General features: G+C 38.6%; 1 protein-coding gene across 1 annotated transcript in view; it reads right to left on the bottom strand.

The window, feature by feature from the left end:
* SPAG17 (sperm associated antigen 17) overlaps window positions 1-18,912 on the bottom strand; it is a 113,701-nt gene that overhangs the window by 71,064 nt on the left and 23,725 nt on the right. Inside the window, exons 4-7 of the mRNA XM_075165876.1 lie at window positions 16,651-16,782; window positions 12,073-12,280; window positions 7,782-7,976; window positions 36-217 (exon numbers count right to left, since the gene is read on the bottom strand). Coding sequence (XP_075021977.1) covers window positions 36-217; window positions 7,782-7,976; window positions 12,073-12,280; window positions 16,651-16,782 — 717 coding nt within the window. The remainder of the gene's footprint in view (window positions 1-35; window positions 218-7,781; window positions 7,977-12,072; window positions 12,281-16,650; window positions 16,783-18,912) is intronic.

The raw sequence follows: 18,912 nt of genomic DNA, 5'->3' as shown, positions 1-18,912 counted from the left end.
CCATGCCATGCATTGTGAAAGCAGAATCTACTGACCAGCATTTCTCTGTCAGACCAATCAGGGGGAAAGGCACTCTCCTTAACCAGGTGATGAAGAGTGGCAACATCAAAGAGATTTGATCCATACTTTCCACTGTTCAGAACTGGCTCCAGGTATTTCCAAAATGTTTCCAGGTCTTTGATAGCTTCATCATTCTTTCTTTTCTCTGCTTCTACAACTAAAATTTATAAGTATTAGAGAAATCATGGTACAATGTCTCCCTTTTACAGAAAGCACAAATCATATATTAGTCTTCCATAAGTACTGTTAAAATATTCCCATCCTCAGAGTCCGACACCCAACTTTGGCATTAAAAAACTCCAGGAAGATAAAGCCTCAGTAAAACATGGTAGTTCTTTCAGAAAAAATAAAAATAAAAAAAAACCCAAAACCAGAAGCACCTCCCTCTCCCCCCCCAACTAAACCAACAGCAGTGAATGTTTGAAACCTAGGAAATGTAAAAAAAACAGGTTGCACTTTTCCAAAGCTGCCAGCACATACCTTGACAAACCTGTTCTTTAAGTATAGGGTAAGCAAGTCTTATTATCACAATTTTATTGGTGTGGAAATTGGGGCAAAAGGAGATTAAGGTACAGTATGACTATGAATAGCGAGCCTAGAAGTTGCATGGTTTCCATTTTTACTGCATAGTAATGATCGATTTTCAAAGGTGCTCTAGCTACAGAGGAAAAAAAAAGTTCTCTCTTAATGCCAACCTTACAATCACACTCTGGAATCCAAGATAAGCCATACTTTTTGTAGCCTAAATTACGAGATGTAAGGACACTAAACCTGCCATGACTTCCCTTCATTTGGACTTATGGGTGCTCAGCACTTCCAAAACCTAAGTATGAAGGCCAAGTACCTCACTTCTGTAATTCTAGTGGCCCCATGGGTTTAAAACAAAACAACTCAGTGAGGCTGTGGACTCTTCCAAAAATGCTGATCTCCTTAAGGTTTTCCAAGTTATACATGACTCCTGTAGCAGCCATCAGAAATGTTTGCCAATTAACTTATAAAATGGTTTTATCATGATTTGGAAGATATGTTCCATTAAGTGACTCCAGAAACTGGGTAGAAGACCTGGAAATTCTGCCAAAAGATTCTGTAGGTGTAAAACATTCTCTTGAGTTCAAGGGGAGACTGAATAAGTACTTAGAAAACAAACAGACTAAATCCGTTGAGGCTTACTAAAAGACAAAACACATCTGGATCAGGAAAATCCAGACTTGAAAATAACTGGTGGATAGGTGATGCATGTGTTGAGAAGTTTCATTCATGCTTTTCCTACTACTCTCTTCCTTTTTCTTCCATTCCTTTCCTTTACTGTCCCTTGGGTATCAGTTTACGAGAACTTCCCGAGATAGATCACTGGCCTAGATGGTCCCTTGATCTTAAATAATTCTATGCTCCTAACAGCTCAGCTCAGTCACAGGATCATCCTTTCTCTTTGTTTTTCATCTGCTCATGAAAGATATCCTCTAATTCAGGACAATACCTCACCTGTGGCAATGTTCCCCTAACAAACTCAGCTTTGGAGGCACATCTTGTTGGTGTAACAGCATCTAGGGCTGCTCACTCAATGGATTAATCTCTTCGCATTTTTGAATGGAAGGTGAATGGCACTGTGCTAATAGCATTGTAGCTAGACACTCCTGTTTTACAATAGAAGAATAATAACATTTTACTAACTCCACCCCATAGTTTAATAATAAAAAACACACAAAAATGTCTATGACACTTAGGTTTCCTTTCACAGAAATATCACGGCTCGCCAGGATCAATTATTGGATGCTCTGCCCTTGACTACTGCCTCCCCTCTTAATTCTTTTGCCTGCAGTCCTAAGGCTTTTCTTTCCTCAAGTATATTTTCATCATGTAAGCCCTCTCAGAATGAATTAAAGTTTTCATGAGTAGCTCCAAAAGAAGGTGTAGGAGCTGGGAAAAACTGTCAATACAGAAGAGATTTGGCACAACCCCACAGAGGAACTGAATTACCTTGAAGTCTTCAGTAACAGAAATGAGACAATACCCAGCAGTACACTACATGATTTTGGAACAACAACAACAACAAAAAAATCTGTTATCAGGATATAATAGTGGAAGAAAAGCATCTAGTGTATACTAATACATTGCATAGTGATTTTGAACCATCACTGTGAAAACAGAAATCCTTGCGAATCACTAGGATGTGTCAGGTCACGCGTTTCCAGCCGAAATGGGGAAAAATGAATTCCACTTTGTCAGGCTGAGAGATTGGTCTGAATTCTCTCTTTAGGTCTCAGAAAAGCTGAATTAGCAGTAGCACAGCTACTAGAGTGATTAAAGGAACAGAAAACTAACCATATGAAAGGGTACTAAGAGTGCTTGACTTGGTAACATCACAAAATGGAAGCCATTAGGGGATGCAAACACCTGGGAAGGAAAAGAACATGAAAGCTGTGGTCCCTAATCCACAATTCATGTGCATTCATGCCAGGAACAACAGAAACACTGTAACATAATTGCATTTACAGGTTAACGTCTTCCGTTCTAAAAATATCTCCATACGTTATTGAAATGATCAACCACGACCTATTTTGTAAGTCATGATCTATTTTATAAGTCATTCAGCTACGAAATACTTGAATTAATGCCTGCTCCAAGGCACAATTAACTATGCCTGTATCACTGCTGACAAATACTTGCCTTAATATAACCTTAAAAGCCTCAAAGTCTCAATAATATTCCTAATCAGTCTACTTCAGTACTTCACTAACCTCACCTGTGGAAAGTTTCTTCCTGCTAAATTGTATTTTCTCTATTACAATTTAAACTTTTCATTTTCTGTTCTAGCCTTTCACAAACTTGAAAACTTTTATCATTTCTCCACTACATCATTCAGCCTTTTCTTCTTAAACTTAAGGATAAGAATTCCATTTTTTTTTCCTCATAGGTAAAATTTTATAGATCCCCAATAATTTTCTTTTCTGGAATTTTTCTGATTGGCACACATTTCTTACAAGGTCTTACCTCACTATTGAGTTGCATGATAAGATTACTTCAGGTATTTTTTAGGACATATTCTCATTTATAATCTGGAGATGGTATTTGTTTTTTAGCGGCATAGTGATATTGCTGACTTACGTTCATTTTTGAAGTCAGCATGATAGCTTATCTTTCAAACCTGTCATCTAGCCATGTGTTTCCTAGCCTTTATTTGTATATTTAATTATTTCTGTATAAGCATACTATATTGTCCATATTAAACAGAATAGTCTTTTTTCCAGATTATTATTCTCTATTCTGTCAATAACATACTGCATTTGAATCCTTATTCCCCCTTATTCCAATACCCATGACAATACTAATACCAGACCCAGCACAAATTCCCTTGAGTCCACTCCATGCATCCTTCTATTTGATAGTAAACCTTTAACAGTTACTCTACAGAGGCCAAGATTTTTGAATGAAACTGCACCTACTATATATTTATTTTCATCTAGACCTACCTTGCTCACTGTGGGCCATGTGAAATAGCCTTATTAAAACCCAAATATACAACACAGACTACTCCTCTGCTCAGAAGGCCAGTACTTCATTTTGTAAGGAAATTAAACTTGCCTGACTTGATTTGTTCTTGAACAGCATACACTAGCCGTTACTCATCTCCTCATTTTTCTTTTAAGTGGTTATAAATTATTTGTTCCAGTATTTTTCCAGACACAGAAATTAAGTGGATTACACTGCCTTGGCTATTTGTGTTCCTTTCCCTCTTCCTCACAGTTCTTTTTCCACTATCTCACTTGCTCTTTATGAGTTCTCAAATATAAATGAGAATGGCAGGCAGATCTTTTAACAGAATACAATTTAAGTTAATCTGAATCAGCTGATCTGAAAAGTTCTCTACCTTACCTAAGTAGTACTCAATTATTTCACCTGTTCCTCCATGATTTGAAGTTGAATCTTTCTGCTACCAGCATCAATTGTGGTCAGTTATAACTATGACCTGTCTGCAATGGCATTTGTAGTGAAAACCGATTAACTCCCCACAACACACATGCCAGCAAGGAGTACCAAAAGCCCCGCCCAAACATTAACCAGTGCCAGCCTTCTCCGGATCACCTCCTGACAGTTCTTCCTCTCTGTTGAGCAGAAGACAAACATTTTCCTTGGTCCTCTTCCCGCATCCCATTTTGTATCTTGGCATTTCTGATTTTGTGTCAATAGGCTCATAATAAACATATATTCTCATTCCTAGTGACCTGACCTATTTCTAATTCTTAAATGCTTCCTTATATCTGCGGTCCACAAATAATGCATGGTTTAGCCAAGCTGTTTTCTTACTATGCAACCTATCCTTTCTTAGTAACAGGGAAAACTTGCATTACTACCTATAATACTACTTACACAAGATACTATCATCTATATTTACATTTTTTCCCCTTTAAAGTTTCCTCACAAATTTTACTTATTAATTATCTAAGTTTACTAAAGTCTTCCTGCTATTATACATGCAAGACAAAGAAAAGATAATAGAACTTTGGAAATATCTGGGAAAACTTGCCCCTGCCCCCTTACCCCCAGCAGGTGTTGTAAATAAAATGAAAATAAACAAACCCATGCTTTCTGCTCTCTGCACTTTCAACTATTTTCTAGTAAGACATTACCTTTAAATTTTGCAAGTTCTAACAAAACTACAAGAAGCTGGAAATTATGTTTTCCTCTCATTCTTTTCCCAGAGATAAGATGGCTCATCAAACAAATTCAAACATGACATTACTTCTTTGAGTCCGATGAGATGGTTCTGTGTTTGTCTAAGTCTTAAAGGCTAAATGTATGTGATTCATGTTAGCTCATCTTGGTACCTTTGGGAACAGATTCCCTAGTGCCCACACAATCTGACCTGTAGCATGTGCCATGAGGCAGTATAAGTATCTCATTTTGTCAACACGAATGAGGAGGAAGGAATATCATGCTGAGATAGTTCAGCCTTCACAATACTCATAGGTAAATGGTTTGTATTCATCAGTGGTCAGAATGGCAGTGAGTCACACCATCCCACCTCATGTCCTTCAGCACTCCAACATAAACAAACCCTCATAGCCCTCTCTCCTGCCCAACATACTCAGGACACCATTCCTCTCATTTACTGGGTTGCTCGTGCCATCTCAGTAGTGTCAGAATCTATCGCAAGGGATTTCCCAGCACCACAGAGAACATTGCAGAAAGTCAATATGCAGAGTTATAATTATTAGTCAAAAACACATGTATGGACAATTATGGCTACCAACTCAGTCTTCTCACCTACACTTATTTACCACCAGACTTTGATTTAGATTTAAAACAATTCAGGTTGGAAGGGACCTCAATCTCCCACTCGAAGCATGGTCAACATGAAATTCAGACAACAGGCTCAGAGTTTTACCTAGCTCAGTCTTGAAAAACTCCAGAGACAGAGATCCCACAACCTCTCCAGGCAACCTGTTGCAATGCTTGACAGTCTTTGGGGTAATTCCCCCCCATCTTATCTCTTGCCAGAATCTTCTATTTCAATTACAGAATCACAGAATGGTTGATGTTGGAAGGGACCTCTGGAGGGCATCTGATACAACTCCACTGCTCTCACATTGATGAGATCCCTCTGTGCTTTCTCTTCTCCAGGGTAAACATTCCCAGCTCTCTCAGCCTGCCCTTATATGAGAGATGCTCCGGTCCCTTAAACATCTTTGTGGTCATTTGATGGACTCTCTCCAGTAGCTTCATCTCTCTCCTGTACTGGGGAGCCCAGAACTGGACACAGGACTCCAGGTGTGGCCTCACCAGTGCTGAGTAGAAAGGAAGGATCAACTCCCTTGACCTGACACAGCCCAGGATACCATTAGCCTTTTTTGCTACAAAGGCACATTGCTGGCTCATGTTCAACTTGGTGTTCACCAGGGGATCCCCCCCAGGCCCTTTTCTGCCAAGCTGCTTTCCAGCCGATCAGCCCCCACCATGAACTGGGCATGGGGTTATTCCTCCCCAGGTGCAGGACTTTTTCCTTGCCCTTTTTGAATTTTATGAGGCTCCTGCCAGCCCATTTCTCCAGCCTGTTGAGGTCCCTCTGAACGGCAGCACAACCCTCTGGTGTTTCAGCCACTCCTCCTAGTTTTGTATCATCAGAGTACTTGCTCAGGGTATATTCTGCCCCACTATCCTGATCATTCATGATGATGTTGAGCAGGACTGGACCCAGTATTACCACCTGGGGTACACCACTAGTTACTGGCCTCCAACTAGGCTTCAATATCACTGATCACCACCCTTGAGGCCAGTCCATTCAGCCAGTTTTCAATCCACCTCAGTGTTTGCTTATCTAGCCTATATTTCATTGGCTTCTTTATGAGACAGTGCCAAAGGCCTTACTGAAGTCAAGGCAGATGGTATTCACTGCTCTCCCCCCATCTACCAAGCCAGTCGTTTTATCATAGAAGGTTATCAGGTTGGTTAAGAATGACTTCCCCTTGGTGAATCCATGCTGACTGACCAACTACTTGTCCTTCATATGCTTGGAAATTGCTTCCAGGATTAGCTGTTCCATCATCTTTCCAGGGATTGAGGTGAGGCTGAGCAGCCTTTAGTTCCCTGGGTCCTCCTTCCCGCCATTTCTAAAGACAGGAGTGACACCTGCTTTCCTCCAGCCCTCAGGCACCTCTTCCAATTGCCATGATCAATCAAAAATTATTGAGAGTGGCCTCGCAGTGACATCCCAGCCAGCTTCCTCAGCATTCGTGGGTACATCCCATCAGGTCCCATGGACTTACATATGTCCAGCTTGCTTAAGTATTCCCTGACCTGATCCTCTTCCACCAAAGGTATGTCTTCCTTGCTCCAGACTTTCCCCTTGTCTCTGGGACCTGCGATTTCCAAAGGCCATTCATGATCACAACTTCTATTTCTTCTTCCAAGTACCTCAGTGAAGAGTCTTGCTCTGGGTTCTTGGTAACCTTCTCAGAGGTGTTAGAAGAATGCTATTAGGTGCCCCATAAGCCTTCTCTTCTCCAGATCAAGCAAGCCAAGATCGTTCAGCCACTCCTCATAGGGTGGCTGTCTGCTGGACTCACTCAAGTTTATTATTACCTTTCTTGTACTGTGGAGCCCGGAACTCTGGTCTCATGAGAGCCAAGTAACCAGGAATAACCACTTACCTTGATCTACTGGCTATGTTACTACAACTCAGTATGGTTAGCTTTCATTGATGACTCATATTTAGCCTGCTGTTCACCATGATCCCTGTTCAAGTGAGGTGTTACAGCCTGGGGACAGCTAAGTACAATTGCAGGGTGTTATTCTGCGGTGTATTCTTCTCTGGCTGGGGCCACAGTCCCAAAGTAGCCAGCTGTGCACCTCCCCTGAAGTTACCAAATGAGCCAAGTTTGCTTAGCAACACACCTTCCTGGCTAACGATTCATAGAAGTATGCATTTGCCAAAATGTTGTTCTTTGCTGGCTACTGCAGAAAACTATGGCTGCAATCACTGCCTGCTCCGTCAGTCCCTCTTTCCACTGTCCAGCTGAGGCAAGTTTTTGCACTGGCAAACCATTTGGTTTGGTGACCAAACCAATGGCAATACCATTTTTGCACTGGCAAACACAGCTGCTCACAGGTAGCATGCTCAAACACAAGGCACAGAGAAGAAAAAAAACACAGCAGGAACAGTCTTTACTTGGATATAAAATAGTCTCCTTTCTACACAAATTTTGTTCTTATGACTGGATTACCTTCAGGTGAAAGTAAAGATTGTTCCTGAAGTTTCGTTGTTTTCAAGTATGTCTGCAACGGCTTATAATTCTCAGAAGAAATTCTAATTACACTTGAAATGTTAATCCCAAGCTCAGACATCACAGGCAACAGCTGAGGGTTGTGGAAATCCAAAATTATAAAGTAACGATGGGCACCATCATCTGGTTCATCATCTGTTCAAAAGACAACAAAAACAGATTAGAGCAGATTAGGACATTCAACAGCTAAACAAAATTCATTTTCTTCTTGACTATATAGGGATACTGCAAATTAAGGTCGGAGAAACAGAGAAACAGTTCTTTTATAACCTCATTGGGATAATTACATATAAGTTTCAAAATATTATGTGCGTTAGACTGAAGTCTTTTGTAGTAAACCACCTAGAACTCAGCAGGAAGAATACAAGTCAGAAGTAAAATTTGTTTGGAGAAGCACCAAGAGAAAAATTGCAGAAGCTGATTATAACCAGAACGCTAGTTGTAGCAGCATTTCTCTAATTGCTTCTCTTTAAGAAGGAGTTTAGTGTCACGACATACTCACATGTTCTAATGGTAGTTTAAGGTATCCTATTTCATCCTGCATAAAGCTGGCCATGGAGCACACACAGAGTAAGTTACTGTGTCTTAGCTGCGAGATTGTATTAGCTGTAAGAGTTTTGAAGGATTAGCTGCAGGTATGAGCTGACTCTCTGCTGACTGCTCAAACAGGTTCATGTTTGCTAGATGGACTCCCTGTGAAAACCCTCATCCACTGGTAATACCAGCTCATACTAATCCTTTTCATTGGCAAGGGGCATATCCAAATTCATCCTAAAGTACAGATGAGAAGTTTCATTGAGTGCCTGCTCTGTTTGGGCTTATTACTTCTGTAGAAATACACATAGCAATGTTTCGGTACCAAAGCAAAAGGTTAAGCATTATGTAAGTAAAAGCGAGCCCTCTAGAAGCTTGACTCTAGTCTAAGTTATTTGTGTAGATTCCCTTTATGGCCCATGCAGAAATAAGGTATTCAGACAGGTATCAGGTGATTTAATTAATCCAGCATGGTTATCTATCCTAAGACAACAGAAACTGCCTGCTGAAGTTCCTGTATGTCTCCATCAGCTATGTAACACATACAATTAATGCAGATCCTGCACTAACAACAAAACACAGTTTTGTATTCTATTTAGCATTAGGATTTTTTCTTATGCCTACTAACACAACACACTTAAAAGTCCTTTGGCCACTCCTCAGCTCACAGGACTTATTCATCCAAGAGAGATAAAAGGCCAGGACAAAAAGGTGGCCTGCCACTGACATCTGCCTGTGCTCAGGTATACAGCCAGGGCTGTGCAAATGCTGCTACCACCTGGAGCAGCAGGCTGCCAACATGGTTGTCTCTCCTCTTCTTGTAACATTAGGTAAACATAAAAGAACTTAGGAATTTGGAGAAAGACTGACTGAGGAAGCAACCACCACAGTCCAGTACATATATTGCATGAAGCAAAATCAAAACCAGAAGACAACTAGTCCATTATATCACTGCTAGTACTGAAACTGATACATATTCTGATGCCTCGGTTACTCCAGGAAGAAAAAGCACGAGCACATACAATTACTGAGCATTAATGATTTCTAAGACAAAAGACAAATGTCTGCAGAGTGACTTACAGAGATCCAAAAATTCCAATGCATACATGCTGAAAAGAAAGACTGCCTGCCATTCAACAGTTATAATTACGATTATGCTAATAATCATGACAAGTTGATAATAATCAGTCAGTTCTGATAATCAGTGACTAGTTCACACTTAAATGATGAAAGACATCAACACAAGTAATCTCAAGATTACTCAAAAGCAGAAATATTCCATTTCAGAAAGGTGATAATGTACTAGGGATGAATGATAAAAGGACTGTTACTTACTAGAAACAGATACAGATTGTCTTTGAGTTCAAGACATGATCATATATAAGCAATAGCTCAGACTACTCTTGAGTAAAAATTGTGGCATTTTTCTCTTTTTTTTTTTTCCTTGATAAAGCTATATTGGCCACAGAGTGGCCAAGAGTGCTGAAAAAACTTTTCACTGTATCAACTTTAAGGATCATGCAAGGTTCCTTATGTCTTCTGCTCAGACTCTTGTAAAATAGGGAATATGCATGAAAATTTTGAGAGTACTACATTCTCAGTAGAAAAGTTTCACAGATCTACATGTTCTTGACACTGAGAAATGGAGCTGGCACCACTTTGTCCCAAGACACAAAACAAAGCGTTAGCCTGCGGTCCTTGAGAACCTTAATTGTCATGTTCTCAAGGAAAGATAGAAATTCCTAACAAGTTGTTTCACCACACTTAATGTTCATTTAGAATTGTCTCCAGAAATTTTGGCAATACTTGAGTTAATTTTCTCTTGGTATGGACTTCTAGGTGGAACTGTCAGGAAGACTGAAGAAACAATTACGTCTCCATAAAACAATAGTTGTATTTTTCCTGTAGCCTAGGGTGAAGGATTTGCAGAGTGCTGTCCCTTCTTAGGGCTATAGGTTCCTCCTCACTGTCTTCCTCAGTACAACTAAATGAAGTAGCAAGGTCAGATTAGCTTTTCTGTTGTTAGGTAGTTCCTTATAGTCTTCAGTCTGGAAATCAATTCACTGAATACAACTTTTTTTGTATGAGTCAGAATCAATTTGTTTATTATTAAGCCCAACTGTGTGGATGCACAATGAATGTGGTAAATTGTTCAGAATGGCTTCAGCTCGGTACAGTCATGACTGTAAAATTAAATACAGCACAAGTGACCAAGTGCAAAATACTTCAACAACTTCTCCTTTGAGGCAATCTGCAACTATTGCTATTTTGTAAATATCCTTGGGACTAATGAGACAAATCCCAGTCAATAAAATCATAGTTTAACAGCAGTGCTGGTAGTTCATAATATAAAGCTACTAAGCATACTAAACAAGGATACTTTTCATGGCTGTTAGTTTTTGGAGGCAATTTGTACTTTCCTTACTTTGTCTTCTCATTAGCTGTGACTAACAAGGCAGCAAAACATGGATATCTTATACAGGTACCTGATGTTTTCTGCCCACCTCTCAAGGCAGTAGGGAGCAAAAACGTTGGAGCTGGTAAAATTGTTTCTATGGGGCCCAGTGGAAGCATATTAATACCACCCAAACCCACTCTGTACTGTACATTCTGTACAAATTTTAGTAAGATGACATGAGTTCTCTACATCACTTCAGCTTGGATTCTTAAAGGCATGAATGTTTCTTTGAAAACTTCTTTCAGGCCCTGAAAAACCTTAAAATTATCAAAAGAATGATGTTATAGCCAAGCCTTATCTGAAAAAATGAGGAGCTATGCTCAGGTAGCTACTGTTCTGTTCTTCTGTACTTTTGTCAGCTTCACTAAGATTCAAGATTTGCTCTAAACACCTGGACCGATACTTTTTAGATGCTTGAAGAGTGCCATTGATCTCGAATGAGATGCAGACAAAGGTCTGATGAAAGAGTGAGGAAAGCCTGCAGCAGTTCAGCTGGGGAATAGCAGTTACACATAATGCATCCAAAAATCAGCAAGTACTTCTCCAGCAGGAGAGATCCTGTTTATGTTGATGTAGCTCAAACATATTATGGTCCAAATTAAATATAACTGTGATCTAATGAGGAGAGCTATGCACATTCTCCAATATTTTTTGTTCCAATGAAATTCGTAACCATGGGTTATGTATTAAAAATAAAGATTTTCTCAGCACTAGTTAGTGTATTATTCCTTACTTTGTATAGCTCATTTCTGGAGTAGATTTCTTCAGGTCTCAGTTCTATCCATATGTTTTTACAGCAAATGAAATCATATTGCCATTTGTACAGAACCTGGCTTCATCCCCAGACAATGGTAGTCAGCTCTGTTATAGTTTATAATACAAGGAGAAAGCTGCCTTTGGATACTGATACAAATGCATTTAGTTATTTCAAAATCTTTCTGTAAGAAAGGTTTTCTGTAGGATTTGTTTAGCCACTTTCTTTTAGTCTTACACATGCTAAAACATTTTCATGTTGACATGCTACATACACCTCATCTGTATTTTATTTCTTGGACTGTACAATCTATCCTAATACTGAGCAGAACACAGTGCCCTCTTCAAATGCAAAGTGGCAATGCTTTAATATTGCCAAATAAATCTTGACTTTTCAACATGGAACAAAACAAAGTACTTGGTTAAAAGCTAGGTTGCAAGATTGCTAGCAAGTTTATCAGGAGTATATCTACATTTTTTACATACCAATGTATTTGTCTTCCTCTTCCACTTCTCCCCGTCGCTTCAGTTGGGTGTCCTTTTTAACAGTGACTGGTGCTAGAGGGCCTACTTCTGTTTTTTTTCCTTTCCTTTCTTTCTCAGCTGTCTTGGCTGTAGGGAGGTTCTCCTTCTTGCCGGGAGGTTTAGCTTTCTCTTTCCCTCCATCTTTTTCCTTTTGTTGCTCTTCTTCTGCCTGATAAGATGAATAAAATAAGTTCACATCGTAGCCTTTCTGCAGAATAAAGGGCAAACTGCTTTAAAATTTTAGTGGTTCAATTTTTTTATTTGAATACTTTTCCCTCTCAGCCTCTATAATGTTGATGTGGTGAAGCTGTCTTGAACACTCTGCTTTATCCTTCTCAAACACACCATTCAGTTTATTATATTCTTACTAAATCGTAGCATTAAGACTTCACTTTAAAAAGGAACCGTGAGAGGTAGGTAGACATTATACCTACAAAACTAATGAAATGCATACTGGTAGAAAGACGAGTAAAGAATCACTGTGCTTTAGTTACTGCCACTATAGCACTTGCATAAGCCATAAACCTTCCCTAGACTGAAGGGAAATAAGACAAAAATTCAATTTCTGTTAAGTCTTTAGCATCTCTGTTAACACTCTTGAGTATGGTGTAAAATGGTACCAGCACTATTTTCTTTGATGTAAGTATCCGTCTATTACAAACTAGAACCAAGAGTCTTGTGCTCATTTTACACAGGATATTAGTCAGCCATTCTCATTATTTTCAAACAAAACCACCTACATTAACTTCTGCTCAGTAATTTAAGAGTAAAGAACGAAACAAGATTTTGTAAGTATCCCAAAGCCTCACATTGTAAATCCAGAAAGCTCAGAGACAGTCTAAAATTAAAATAACCCGAAATATATTAAGGTAAAGCAAGGTGCTGTAAGAGCAAGAAAACCTCCACCTTTCTACCCAGCAGTAGGACTATGCACTAACTATGCAAGAATGACATTTAAGGATTGTAAAGCTAAATTAAATACAATAAAATGATATTAACTTAACTTACTGTTACCATCCTGCTGGTGTCACTTTAAAGGCTATTAAAGCAATGAGAAAAGCTCTACATGCGAATGAGATAGGGCAGTTGACTCTACACAGTTGCTTTCCCTAGATTCAGCTGGAAAAGCAGACTTTCCAGCTGTAGAAGTTGTGTTTAGTTCAAATTCAAAACCACTATGATTCTATGATTCTAAAGCAGAAAATCTTTTCCTGCTTTCCCTTCTTCATGCATTCCCTTTCTGTAAAATTTAGAAACGCTTTCAAGAGATTCTTAAAACTATTTCTGCTGTGAAATAGGGGATTTGGTTGCTTTCATTATTTTCTTTCAAATTTATTCCACTTTGGACATTTCAAACCAAAGATTTTGATAGTACTACTTTGATTCTAAGCTGATGAACACATCAAAACAGATGATACAATCATCAGGCTACAAAGTTCACAATCAGCTTTACTTACTGCATACGCATCATCTTATGTAATTAAGTTTCAAATAAGCAGAGACATTTCTGAACTTGCCAAGATTCCAACAAAGAACACTAGTTGACCTTAATACCTCAGGAAGTAAAAGCCTCTCCTTTCTAGGAGTCTTTCCTTTTCCCCCTCAATGTCATATTTCTCTTTCCCTACAAGGTGCAGCTTTTTGTGGAGTTTCTAATCTTCCATTAGCTTTACATTCTGTAATTTTGTTATTTTAAGCTTCATATTGCAGAATCTTACTACCTCAAACAGTTTTCTAATTCAGAGACACCTCTTCTGCATATTAGTTTAAATGCATACACCTGTCAATTTATGACAAACTTCTGCTCCTACTGAAATACAGAAATTTCATAATGGTTTATTTTTGTTTATTCATTTGCTGTTTTTCTTCTACCAATCCATTTTATTAATTGGTGTCTATTCGAAAAAACAATGGACAGTTATGTTGGCTTTCTGAGAACTGATCTGCTAGTAAAATTCTGGTTTCAACCCCCAAGTTGTTGGCAATGGATCGTGTACTGTACACACTAGTTGGAAAGGATTAAAAATTTTATGGAAGACAATTTAGAGTTAGAATTCTAAGTTAAAAGCCAGTTTCTGCCTGTTCTGTACTGCAGAGCATCCTCATAGGCAAAAGCCCTCTCAAATTCTTGACTCTGTCTTTGTCCTTCAACTGCTGCTCTCATGTTTGCCTGTCACGCTTTGATATAGATGTAATCCAGAGGAGCTGACAACTTTGTCCAGATTGCTTGGCTAAAACAGAGAAGAAATTGTAAGTTCCAGAGATTCTTCAATCTTCAATACTGACTATCCTCAGTCAAATAAAATTATACTTAAAAGAGTAATCTTGCCAAATCAAAGCTAAAGGCTCCATTTTAATATCGAAGTGCCTAATCTTTAAACTTCAAATTTTTGTTTTACAGTTTACTTATCAGCACTGACTGATATCTAACAGAAAAGTCATTTTTTTCTCCATTCATTACAAAAAATCTGCTCTATAGCTTCAGCCTCTCAATTTCTCTTCAGATTGAAAACACATTTTTTTTTCTCAGATTCTTTATATATTTCTGTGGCTTACATTATCATTTGCTGATCAATTTTGCAATTGGGAACAGGACACAACTTTAATTTATCACCTAGCATTTAATGTTCTTGTGCTTGTGTGCTATACTTCATCCACAGATTATTCCCACAAATAGAATTATTGATAAAGAAATTTACAGACTTTTCAACTACACAAAATCCATGAAACCATTTTCCTCTTGCCTCTTTTACATGCACAGACTGCTTAGGTCTCCATGTCATCACATTTTACATTATAGTTTTTGATCAATTAACAGGGTAAACTATTGCAGCAATTATATGACTTTCTGGTAATGGTCTTCAGCTGCATGAATGTTTGCTGGAAAAGGACTATAGCAAAGACCAACTGTTCAGTAAGTTGCTGAAATGTACCACTGACAACTTTTTTTTTTAATTACAGATGTTAGAAAGCAATTAGAGGTCTAATCTGATTGTGATTCTGTGCAAGCCTGGTGAAATTCCTCCTAGAACACATAAGCAATCTGACTGAGGCAATCTTGGAGCTAGTAGTGATGATCTTGGAGAATATGTGGAAGCGAGTGTTGGGAACACTGGAAAATGTGGTACCCAGTTCTGAGAAGCAGACTTCAAGATATGAACTATTTGGAGAGACTTCAGAGGAGAGGAACAAGCATAACCAAAAACTAGAAACCATGACATATATTTGGGTTTAGTTAAATATGTAATAGATTTCTGCAGAATGGAAGGTAAGAACTGTTGTCCCCATACACAGTGAGAAGCGAAGCAGTAACGGGTTTAAATCAGAGCCGGGTTGATAAGGTTAGAAACCTTTTCCAAATGGCTATGTTGCAGAGATAGTTGAGCAGTAATACTGATTGCCATAGAAAAGTAAAAGCACAGCAGTGGAAGGTTTTAAGAACAGGTTCAAAAAACATCTGCCAGGAATAGTTTATGTATATTTTATCCTGCCTTAGTGCCAGAGTATGGAATAGATAATTTCTCCAAATTTCCTCCAGAGAGGCGATTCATGATAGTAACTTCTTCGTAGTGCTGCTCTGCATCTATCCTATACCTCTCAAGTAATAACCTCTCCTACCTTTACACTTCAGCAGAGATATATTCAGGTGAAGCCAGTTTCTAGCTCTATTTTCTATTGGTTCTAAGACTCAGCTAAGGCACTACTATTTATTACTCTAGCAAAGAGTTCTTGCACAATATTTTTTCTTTTCTTCTTTTTCCCTGTCCCACCTGCATTTGAGTAATTGAGAGCTTCTCTCCAAAATCTAATTAACTTAAAAAGATAAATTTCTATTCACATTTCTCTTCAATTACAGATCTAGGAAGTTAAGTGTCGTGATTTAACCCCAGCTGGCAACTAAGCACCACACAATTGCTCGCTCACTCCCCCCCGGTGAGATGGGGGAGAGAATCGGAAGAGTAACAGTGAGAAAACTCGTGGGTTGAGATAAAGACAGTTTAATAGGTAAAGCAAAAGCCGCCCAAGCAAGCAAAGCAAAACAAGGAATTCATTCACTACTTTCCATCAGCAGGCAGATGTTCAGCCATCTCCAGGAAAGCAGGGCTCCATCACATGTAGCGGTTACTTGGGAAGACAAACGCCATCACCCCAAACGTACCCCCCTTCCTTCTTCTTCCCCCAGCTTTATATGCTGAGCATGATGGTATGGAATACCCCATTGGTCAGTTGGGTTAGCTGTCCTGGCTATGCTCCCTCCCAGCTTCTTGTGCACCTGGCACAGCATGGGAAGCTGAAAAGTCCTTGACGAGTGTAAACACGACCTAGCAACAACTAAAAACATCAGTGTGTTATCAACATTATTCTCATACTAAATCCAATACGTAGCACTACACCAACTACTAGGAAGAAAATTAACTCTATCCCAGTTGAAACCAGGACGTTAACATGAGGAGAAAGCTGAATTTATGCAAACAGTACTAGAATGGAAGTGTCTTCATAAAGTTAATTAAGCATCCTCCCTAAGGCATACTATAGCACCTTCTTTTCAGCTTCTCTTCTGTGAAGATCCTTCTGTTTGAGACAAAGGAGTTGGAATTTCAACAGCTTTCCAGTTAGTGTTACAGGAATTTCTTCACCACTATCCAGAATGGCTTTGGCTACTTCTATCACCTGCAGAGAAAAAAAACCCAAAATAACTATTACTTATTTAATTTTAATATTGCATTTGACACATATTTTGCATGCTGAAATGAGGAAGTGCTATCTCGCATTGTACAATGAATGGGTCAAAATGGCCACACTTTCAGAAAAATGTATCAGTAAAATGCATAGCTATTCTTTGGTTCCTAAGACCTCAAATGAAGTTATCTCTGCTACAGCATGAGATAAAACTAGAATGGAGAAAACTGCTATGATTTATGTAAGGGTCAACAGACACACAGTTCTCACAGTAAAATGTCATTTTTTTTTAGGTTTTAAACAAAGAAGGAACATTAAGCAACTACTTATTATAAAGCAATAAATTAAAAAGCACTTAACAGATAGCAAATCAAGGGGAGTAGTTTGGAGTACTGTTTACAAAGTGACTAGTGTCTGAGGCACTAGCCTTGAATGAAAGATAAAAACTTCTTGAAGGGAATTTGAGAGGGTCTGTCTTGGTGAAAATACACCCCCTCCCTGTGTAATTCTGATTCTGTTGGTATGCAGCCTAATTGGGGTGAAATAAGGCTATTGAGTTTTCTTAGGGTGATGACAGCAGCGGGAACATACAGCTGCATTGTCCAGATGTGTGGCATTGACAGGCTGTTTTATGACTATGTTTTTTACAGCTTGTTTCCACTAAATTTCATACAACTCACTAACATCTGGGCCGTTTTCCTTGGAGCCTCATAACCACTTTATTTACTGCGAAAAAAATAAAATAACATAAAAATACCATAAAAAGTTGTTATATGTTTCTCTCCACTTGTGCTGTCTCTGTAATAAAGTTCACCTATGTAGGAAGCGCTGTTGAGGAATAATATAACCATAATATTTTCCTACTTTTGTTTTTAAGCAACCATCAGCTTTATTTATAACCATGGGCTGAATTAGGTGTTACTCAAATGTTCTGACATGTTTCTCTTTTCCCCTCTTGGAGCAATTACAGTTGGGCACATATGGTGTCAATTTTGCTTGCTAACATTCAGACAATGAAGGTGCACACTGCATCTCACTGAACTGTGTCTTGTCTAACGCAAACACCACCATTAGCTTTGAGCTTTCATAGTTTCTTGCCCAGCTTAGAAATTTTCACTTCTCAAGTAAAACCTAGGTAAGCAAATGTAGCCACTAAAAATGCTTCTCTGAATAAAACAAAGCCAAAATGGAATCCAGACTATTACACACCGAATTAAATTTTCATACAAATGAAAGCAAAGTACAGAAAAAGAAATATCTTAAAATTTGTAATTTTCTGAATCGCGTAACAGGGAGACAAAACAACCAAAATATTTGCATTTATAAACCCTCCCAAAACAATCCTGCCCCTCCAACACTAATAAACCTGATGATCTCCTTAACATACACATAGGCAAATACATCATGGTTACGATTAGTTCTGCTTTACATCTTTCATATTCCAAGTAAGAATACTTGCTGGTCATTATCTCAAAAAGCCAACCATAGAAGGCTTACTGGAAAGACTCCCATTGACTTCAGAGTCACAGCAGAAAATCAAGGATATGTTAAGAACAGACTTAAAAACTCCCACAGACTGTAGGCACACTAGAAAGTATTAGCTATTCCAACAAAAAATAGTCATCCAGAGCTAGCTACAAAAAATCTGTGCTCTGAAAGAAAGAGACTTTGGTAGAAATATCATAGTAATTTCCCTTAGAGAGAAAAATTCTCATACAGGTTTTGGTTTTTTTTTTTTTGCAGAAGTGGTGTTAACAGCCTATGGAAAGGGATGCTTCCCAATTGCCTAATCTAGATGAGTTGCACATTTCTTGAAATACAATAGAGGGGAAACGGAGGGATTCTGGAAGGATTCCTGAAAAGTGTATATATAGCAACCCAGCTCGATGGCAGTTGCTGATTTATTGTTCATGGAAGAAGGAAAGAACACTTAGACTCTTTTACAACCCATTCTTCCTGAGAAGTTCAAAGCATTTTACCAGTCAAAAGCAATGCATCATGATTATTCCTACTTTGTAGATAGAGAATGCAGAAATGAAGAGACTTGTCCAAGGTCTATAGTGAGCTGGACAACTCTGAGTGGGTGAGAAGGACAAATTTTCTTACGTGAGGCATTAGAGA

This window comes from Calonectris borealis, chromosome 1 (genome assembly GCF_964195595.1).
Source record: "Calonectris borealis chromosome 1, bCalBor7.hap1.2, whole genome shotgun sequence".
In the NCBI taxonomy this organism is placed as follows: Eukaryota; Metazoa; Chordata; class Aves; order Procellariiformes; family Procellariidae; genus Calonectris; species Calonectris borealis.
The sequence above is the reverse complement of the archived record's forward strand: the minus strand, read 5'-3'. Positions and strand labels throughout refer to the sequence as shown.